This window comes from Pangasianodon hypophthalmus, chromosome 9 (genome assembly GCF_027358585.1).
Source record: "Pangasianodon hypophthalmus isolate fPanHyp1 chromosome 9, fPanHyp1.pri, whole genome shotgun sequence".
Lineage (NCBI taxonomy): Eukaryota > Metazoa > Chordata > Actinopteri > Siluriformes > Pangasiidae > Pangasianodon > Pangasianodon hypophthalmus.
The window spans coordinates 6,797,234-6,806,962 of record NC_069718.1 but is presented as its reverse complement, the minus strand read 5'-3'; the positions used below and the strand labels follow the sequence as shown (position 1 = coordinate 6,806,962).

Here is a 9,729-nt window from a genome sequence, read left to right as displayed (position 1 = left end):
TCATTCATGCATTTAGTCATTTATTCATTCACTTACAGTAACCAATTTATATACCAGTATGTTTTTTGGGAGGTGGGAGGAAACAGTATATGCAAAATTAAAGGTGTATTTCTCCTTCACTACTAAGTAACAATGACAAGAACAATGAAAAAATGGGAAAATCACAGAAAATGACAACAAATCCATGAAGTCAAATGTCTTACCCATGAGAACATAAAGACTGTAGTGAAAAAGAAACTAGTTTCTTAACCAAATTAACGTGACATACATGAGATCTCGGATTAACCCATCACACCCACCGGTTCCAGTTCCAGCCAGTTTCCTCACGGGGACATGTCCTCACATGTCCTCAATCATTAAGAGAAGTGGGTTGACCATATTCCTTTAAGATTACAGAAAAACAAATGATTATTAAATGTATCAAACTGCAGTACAGTCAGTTTTGCATTCGCTGCATATGTCATGAGGAGGCCAAGAAGATTCCAGGGAGGTGGCTACAAACCCAGAAATTCTTTAATGAAAGAAAACAAATGAGAAACAAACAAGGACTGGGAAAGAACCAAAAACTAAAACAACAAGGGCTAGGCTAATGTTAGGCAAGGAAAACCTGAAATTAGACAACAAAAGCTATACACAATGCAAACAGTAAGCAAAATCTAACATGCAAGCTAACACAGACACAGACATCAGCATAATGTTCCAACAAACCAAGAGAGAAAACATGGAACTTAAATAGCGTGACTAACGGGGAAACACAAAACCGGTGTGCACATGGAATAATCAGAAAGGAAATGGAGCAGACAACAAAAGAAGAGATTCAAAAAGAAATGAGAAATAGAAGTTCTCTGAAGCTATCGTTCAGAAACACAGGTCACAGAAATGTTGTACTCTCCATTTATGGATTTTTTCTGGACTGAAAAATATGAATTATTACTGTACTGATACTGTAAGACTTCTGATGTAATATTGTATTAAATCATACATATATACAATATTGTAGTAAGTGATACATACTTTTGGGTGACAACTATAATCTTCAATCGAGTTTCAGCAGAAAGTGAACCTGAATTTGTAAAGCTTTGAAAAAAGTATAAATTTGTTGTTTTTGAAAATTTTAGCTAAAATTTTTTATTAAAATTCATATTCTAAAAATCAAGCTGCTTTTTATGTTAACGCATGGCTGCATTCAATGACAAAATTATCATGTAATGATTCCTAATTAAGCAATAAACAATAGAATTTAATTTGATTTCAAAGAAAGGAGATTGCAAGAGATAAGATGCTTGGTTTCTAGCTGACTTGGGCGAATACAGCCATGACTAACAGATTGAAGCCCCCCTCCGTTAGCTGACAGGTGTGTTGTGATTGGCCAGGATTGAGATCGATTAAAGCTGGGCTTGTCTGCTCTTTCTGTGTATCCTAGATGTTTTCCCTGTATTGATCCACCCAATTTTTCACTCCTTGAATGTTTGACTGCATGAATTTCCAACAGTTTGACACTTTTAATGTGAATTTTTCTTACCTTCACTTTTTTTTACCCTAAATTTACATATTACAAATTTACACTTTTTTTTTCAAGAATTGCTGCTTTGTGGCTTGTGTTTGTAGTACTGCAGGTGTCTAGCACTTATCCTTGTGTGGTGTTGTTTATCTTTAGTTTGTTTATGGTAATTTGATGGAAAACATTGTGTTATTCTCTTCCTTTCTTGTATGTAGTTTTTCTGTGTTCCAAGCAAATGAATGTAAATGTCATGTAAATATAAAAGTTGTAGTTTAGAGACCTGTATAAAGTTTTATAGTGTTCAGAAACATCACAGCAGAAAAGATGTTGTCCTTGTTTTTCTCTGTTCTGGTGCTCCTTTTTGGGGTGGCTGCAGGTATGACAAGAGAATATATTTCTGTTACTATGACCAAGAACTGGACTGATGCTCAGAAGCACTGCAGAGAAAACTACAGGGATCTGGCTACAATCACTAATAACGAGGAAAACCAGAGGCTCAATGCAATTAAGGGGGGAAGTGATAGTGTTTGGATTGGGATGTACAGAGACGAAATAAATGTAGACTTTTGGCTGTGGTCTGATGGAACATCAAGCTCTTTTTTTCAGTGGAACACCAACCAGCCAAATAATAATGGAGGAAATCAGAACTGTGTTGAGATCGAGCCAGGTGGCTGGAATGATCAGCGTTGTTATGAAGACCGGCGTTTTGTTTGTTACCAGTTTTTAGTCTTGGTAAAGGAGAATAAGACATGGGAAGAAGCTCTTGAGTATTGCAGAATGAACTACACTGGCCTGGCCTCCCCGGCCTCTGTAACACAATTACAGTTGGCTGAAATGGAGAGCAGTCAGACCCAAACAGACAGGGTTTGGGCTGGCCTGCGCTTCCAGAATGGAAAATGGCTCTGGGTGAGCAAGGAGCCATTGGGGACTCTGGTTTCACTGCCCTCATGCCCGGCTCCACGCTACCGCTGTGGAGCTCGCAACACCAAAACACACCTTTGGGAGAACAGAGACTGCAATGAGAAGCTTAATTTCCTCTGCTACTAATAAAGTGAGTAAGTAAATAATGAATATCTAAATATTAATTCCATCACTGTGTTGGTGTGACTGTTTCCAAAGATCTCCTTTAAAATGAAGATGTAAAAAAAAAATGTTTAGGGTCAACAAAAAAAATTAAACAAGTTAATTTTTAAAATTTCTAAAATTAATGCAATAGTTTGCATCAGTCATTTTGAATTATGACTTCTATGAAATTATGTTCAACCACGAACTACATTGAGTTAGAGGAATTATCTTTTCCTCTACAATCAATCTATTTTAAATTAACACTTACTTAATCATTTGCAGAATAAACAGAAGATTTTAAGTTGATTACTCAAATTCAAAAATTTACAAGTTTACTCAAAAATTAAGCTGTTTTTTGCATTATTTAAAAAGAAATTTTAAGTGATATGTACTTAATTACTAGAATTATGAAAACATGTTTTTAAGTTGACAACCATTTAAAAAAAGAAGTTGCTCCAATTAGATTTTCTTCAGTAGTTTTAGCTTTTTCATGTTTTTGTTCATTTAGTAGCTTTTAAGAAATTAATTCATTCAACAACAATATTGTTAGACAATTAACTTTTTTATTTTGAACTTCAGTTGTGTATTTAAACACACAATATTTAAAGCTTGGAAAAAACAACAACACCACAAGCTTATAGTGCCCCACAGATTATATATAAACAAGTTTGCCATATTGCCTTGGGAAATTAAGTAGTAAGTATACTCAATTATGCCATCACAATGAATCAATTATTCCATCACAGCAAAGTGAGCAGATTTGTCAAATGAAACTTTATCCTTCTTATCCACTGCTATGCTAAACTAAAGGGTAAATGGTCAAATTATACTGCTAGCATTAGTGACGTGTTGTAGTGCATATTCCATCAACTGTATTAGCAGGTGTAGCCTAACCTCCGTACACGAGTCCACTATTGGTCATATCACAATTGAGAATATGCCTAAATTCATTGAAATCCTGAACTCAAGGTGGAGAAAAATTAAGTTATCAAGCCAATTTAAATCAATTTACACAGAAATTTCAGTTTAAATGTAATTAAATTAAATGAATAAATTAGAATTTTTATCTCGCAAACAAGCATTCAAATAAGTTGTGGTAACAGGTCCCCTGAATTACTTTCTGATGAATGACACCATTTTCCATTTTCTCCCTCTCTGTACAGATGGCTTTCCACGGGTTGCACAGTCGTCTTCAAGAAGAATATATGCATGACACAATACAACAATCTCACCAGAGCTAGATTTGGTGTATGCTTAGGTCTAGTTTAGTCATAAATTTGAAATATCACTTTATATACTTGTAGCACTGAAACAGAATTTCTGATGCATTACTTTGATGCACAGAAAGTAGGGAATGGTGTTGGTTAAATATATGTTCTTTGAAAATGCATATATAAATTGGATTATATATAATTATTTTGTCTTTACTTTGTGGTACTTTAAAAAAAATCTCTTCTAAATCTCTTTGAGAACAACTGCAATAAAAGTGTATCTTTCATGGGGATAAAATGGCCAACGATGATCTGATGTGGTTAATGCTACCATTTGTCATATCACTGGTCATAGTAGTTATAATTCTACTATCATGTAAACCTGAATATTTATGGTGTGAATGTGATGGGATCTTAAAACTGACTCATGGATTAAAATGTAACAATTGTAATTCAGCCTAAATGTCATGATTGTTTGTTGGTATTATTATGGACAAATTCACTCAAGGTCTCTGTTTAAGGTCTCATTATTCTAAGATTTAATACAAAATCTAGTGTGGCAAGTTTCTTTTCAAATATAATAAAATCTGCCTAATGACAGATGGCTGATGTGTTGCTTGTAGCCTTGGTAGCTTGGTCCACAGTGCTATGACCCTGAATCAGCGGTGGTCATTGATGATATTTCACATCTCTGGTTACAGTCCTTACAATTAAAACTGAATATTTATGGTCAGAATGTGATGTGGCATGTTAACTCTGACTCATAGGTTAAAATGCAGTGATTGTGATATCTAAATGTCTTCGTCAGGTTTATTTATCCTCACTTGACTCACTGATATTGCAGTATCACTATAATCATTTTCATCTTTGTTCACAATGAATTGGAAACATTACATGTTCTAAAAAAATGGCTTACATTGCAATATTAAATGAATAGTTGCTTAATAATAATATGCCCTTACTATGTTACTGTGTTAATTAAATCTGTTGCATTTTGCTATGTTATCAGTGTACAAACACCGAAATAACAAAATGTTATCAGTTGATTTATTTAACTTGTAAAACTTAAGAGCTTGTCACTAACTAACTTTTTATGTTAGCATCTTCTTCAAAGCACTTCTGTAACTTGCTCTGCATAGGAGTATTTGCTAAATGCTGTAAATGTAAATGTAACATACATCAACTGTTGCATTCTCATCTGAGCTTGTGCCTACTTAGGACTGGTTTGACATTGCTTTTTCCAACCTACAGTCATAGCCCCAAACCCTCACCTAGTTATCTTATATCATAAAGCATAAACCAATAGAACTACATAATATCCTTTTACCTATACATAATAAAAAAAACTCATAACACACAACCAACTCAAATTTAATAGACTGGGATTTCACCTTTATGTCACGTGGGGAGTGTAAATTCATAGTGGTAACATTCTATGAGTGATTATTTATATAGTATAAATACCTACCAACATACTTATTGCAAATTAACCTCCTCTGACTTGGACTGCATTGTGACTTGTGTGTGTCGTAGCTCTCCTCAGGCATTGTGCTGTGCATTGTTGTGGCATTCTCTGTTCTTCCTAAGTACCTTCCATTTAAATATGGTAATTTGATGGAAGACTGATATTGTGTTTTGCCTTTCTTGTGAGAAAAACCAGGTCTGCGAAGTGAAAGTGTGAATGTCTTGTAAATGCAAAAGCTGGGAGATGAGTTGATGAGAGATGAGTACAAATGACATGCCAGCCAGGTAACAGTAATGAAAAACAAAACTATGCCTAAATTAAGACAGCTGTTTGTAATTAGTCAGGTTTTAAAGCTAGAAAAAATAAAACAGAATTTAAAATTAAAAGAGGGTGGTGGTAAAAAAAAATAAATAAATAAAAATTAGACAAATTCATGCTGTTTTAAAAAACACGGTCACAAAATTCTAGAGTTCACTGACAGTTTCTTTACATTTTACAAATTATATATGAAATTATACAGTGTATAAAGTTTCTTTGGCTAATATGTTTTGAAGCATTAAGACAATCAGTGTGCCTTGTGTGTTGCTCGTAGCCTTGACATAAAGGTGCTTTTAATTGTAGTAGTATGCTGGGGGAACAGAAACTAGACAGATTTCAACACAGCTCATAAATTTGAGATTCCAGTATATCCACTAAAATACCCCATTCATTCATGAATCGGATAGAAACCCAGCAAGGGGATCATCTCCAATCTAACTGCTGAGCTATAGCTCCTTATCACACACAGAATATCGTTTACTCTTTACAATAGTGCTCATGGGTAACGATGCAGGAACTAAGCAGGAACGAATGAGCAGTTCTTCATTAACACATATCTTATGCCTATAAAATACTAAGAACTACTAGTTAATTATTCAGTAAGTAATTAATAACTTGACTATTAACTATTCAGAAATTAACTGAGTCTTAAGCAGTAATTATGGAGTATTACATTTCTCTGGCAGAACTACTAGTTAGCTATAGCTCTTTTATAATAACTACTGATTAATTACTGATCACATCAACATTAATTCCTAATATCAAAGGAGATTTTACCTTCCTCCTGGAGATCTACTACTTATATACCTCAACCTATTCCAACATCTCAGAGGACCACAGGGTTGCAGTGTTGTTTTTATTTAGCCAGTCAAGGCCTAAAGAGAGAAATGGACAACAGCAACCAACAAAAGTATAAGGCTGTTATGTAGCAATCAGTAAACAATTCTCATTTGCATTTACTTTTATGGCATTTGGCAGATACCCCGTATTCATTGCAACTTACAGTTTGAAGTCTCTAACAATAAATAAAAAAAAGTCTTCATACTGGTTCACTAGGTCAGGGACTAAGAGTACTATCAGTCTAAAAACCCTGTTGTGACAGTAGTATAGTATGGAAAAACACACAAAACCCTGTATGGAAAAACACACAAGACAACACAAGATTTTTTTTAAATAACAAAGTACTAATTTAAATACTTCAAGAAAAGGTAGGACTTTAGTCATTGTTTGAAGACAGCCAGTGACTCAGCTGTTTGGACAGCTAGGGGAAGTTCATTCCACCACCTAGGTGCCAGAGAGATTACAGATGGTGGGACCAATTGATCAGTGCTTGAGGATCAGAGGGAATGTGGTGCAGTGTGGGGTGTGATAAGTGCTTTAAGGTAGATGGACACAGGTCCATTTTTGGCTTTGTAGGCAAGCATCAGTGTTTTAATGATGTCTGATGTGGGCAGCTACAGGAAGTCGATGGACAGAGCATAGCAATGGGATGGTGTGGGAGAACTTGGGAAGGTTGAAAATAAGTTGTGCAGTTCTCCATTAACATACTTTCAAATTTGTTTGTAAAAACTTTCTTTTAAATGATAAAAAATAGTAATGAATTACCATGTATAGAACTGTTCCAGATCATCATTAACTACTGAAGAAGTGCGCAGCAATTCTTCAGTCATTACTAATGAGTTTCCATGTGCTTCAATTTACAATGGGCTCACTAATCTTTATTGATGATGTAACTCATGATGGTAGCTGCAGAATGAATTCAGAAGTCTACAGAAACATTCTGTGTGCCAATTTACAGAGAAATGCATCCAATCTAATTGGGATGAACTTCATCATCTAGCAAGACAATAACCCAAAACACCCTGCCAATACAACAAAGGACATCAGCGGAAAAAAGTGGGTTTTAGACTGACCAAGTCAATCACCAGACTTAACCCAATTGAGCATGCATTTCAGTTCCTGAAGATGAGACTGAAGGGAGAAACCCCCAAAACAAACAACAACTGAAAGAAGCTGCAGTACAAGCCTGGAAAAGCATCACAAAAGAAGAATGCAATAGTTTGGTGATGTCAGTGGGTTGTCAGCTTGATGCAGTTATTGCGTATGCACATATGATGTGCCACCAAATTACCTAAAACTTGGGTGGTCTGCCACAAATGTGCCATGTCCTAAGTTGTTTAACACATATAGATATAAATATCAGAAAATTAAAACTGTAATTCTGATCTATCAGCTCATATTCATCTTTTGATCTCAAACTCAAATGTCTATAATATATACCAAAAAAAAAAAAAATTCAGCCGACTCGGCCAACCATGTCTTCATGGACCTCGCTTTGTGCACAGGGGCACTTACATGCTGGAACATGTTTGGGCCTCTTAGTTCCATGAAGAAAAAAATGGTATTGCTACAGCATACAAAGACATTCTATACAACTGTGTGCTTCCAACTTTGTGACAACAGTTTGGGGAAGACTCGCATACGGGTGTGATGATCAGATGTCCATAAACATCTGGCCATATAGTGTACATTGAAGAGAGAATCCTTATGGCAGACATTGGTTTATTGGTAAACAGCTATTCAGAACAGTAATTATTGAAGGGATCAACTGATGGACAGGTTGTTGCTGAGAAATGGGAGCAACCAGCAACTGGCGAGATTGAGTTTAGTATAGATCAAAGCAAATCACGTTACAGTATGTTTTGGTTATGATCATGGTTGTGATCAAAGAGAATCCTCCTGACTTATGAAGTGCCTAATGAGCTGTACATTATTCTATAAATATTCTATTATTCAATAATAACTTTTCCTATCACTATTAGTTGCAATTTATCTTATTTTATCATTTATTATTACTATCGCTTTATTAATGTTATTATTAAATTTCTCTAACTTGCAAGGCTACATAATCATTTTAGGTTATTTGTGGCTTGCATTTGTAGCACTGATGGACTCTAGAACATATTAGAATCCTGTTGTGTAGTTGTGTATCTTTTCTTTGTTTATGGTAATTTGATGGAAAATGTGTTTGTGTTGTATTCTTCCTTTCTTGTAAGTAGCTTTGGTATTTTTTTAAGGGAAAGAATGTAAATGTCATGTAAATGTAAACATTTAGGTGAGAGACCTGTACCTTGTTTTCTTTTTTTACCTCTGTTCTTGTGCTCCTTGTTGGGGTGGCTGCAGGTCTGACAATCGAATACATTTCTCTACCCATTACCAAGAACCATTGCTAAGATTTTCAAAAGTACTTCAAACAAAACTACATAGATCTGGCTACAATCACTAGTGATGAGGAAAACTAGAGACTCTATGTACTTATAGGGAGCTCAGTGCCAGCTTGGAATGGGATGTACAAAGGCAAAGATAATACAGATACACTATATTACCAAAAGTATTCGGTCACCTGCCTTGACTCACATATGAACTTAAGTGCCATCCCATTCCTAACCCATAGGGTTCAATATGATGTCGGTCCACCTTTTGCAGCTATTACAGCTTCAACTCTTCTGGGAAGGCTGTCCACAAGGTTGAGGAGTGTGTTTATAGGAATTTTTGACCATTCTTCCAAAAGCGCATTGGTGAGGTCACACACTGATGTTGGTCGAGAAGGCCTGGCTCTCAGTCTCCGCTCTAATTCATCCCAAAGCTGTTCTATCGGGTTCAGGTCAGGACTCTGTGCAGGCCAGTCAAGTTCATCCACACCAGCCTCTGTCATCCATGTCTTTATGGACCTTGCTTTGTGCACTGGTGCACAGTCATGTTGGAAGAGGAAGGGGCCCGCTCCAAACTGTTCCCACAAGGTTGGGAGCATGGAATTGTCCAAAATGTTTTGGTATCCTGAAGCATTCAAAGTTCCTTTCACTGGAACTAAGGGGCCAAGCCCAACTCCTGAAAAACAACCCCACACCATAATTCCTCCTCCATCAAATTTCACACTCGGCACAATGCAGTCCGAAATGTACCGTTCTCCTGGCAACCTCCAAACCCAGACTCGTCCATCAGATTGCCAGATGGAAAAGCGTGATTCATCACTCCAGAGAACGCGTCTCCACTGCTCTAGAGTCCAGTGGCGGTGTGCTTTACACCACTGCATCCGACGCTTTGCATTGCACTTGGTGATGTGTGGCTTGGATGCAGCTGCTCGGCCATGGAAACCCATTCCATGAAGC

At 36.2% G+C, this 9,729-nt stretch overlaps 1 protein-coding gene across 1 annotated transcript; it reads left to right on the top strand.

Moving 5' to 3' along the window:
• The first annotated feature begins 1,821 nt into the window (after positions 1-1,821).
• Positions 1,822-2,550, top strand: LOC128318949 (E-selectin-like). Its single transcript, XM_053237212.1, has one exon. The coding sequence runs from the start codon at positions 1,826-1,828 to the stop codon at positions 2,546-2,548; it is 723 nt and encodes a 240-aa protein (XP_053093187.1). The 5' UTR covers positions 1,822-1,825; the 3' UTR covers positions 2,549-2,550.
• The last annotated feature ends 7,179 nt before the right edge of the window (positions 2,551-9,729 follow it).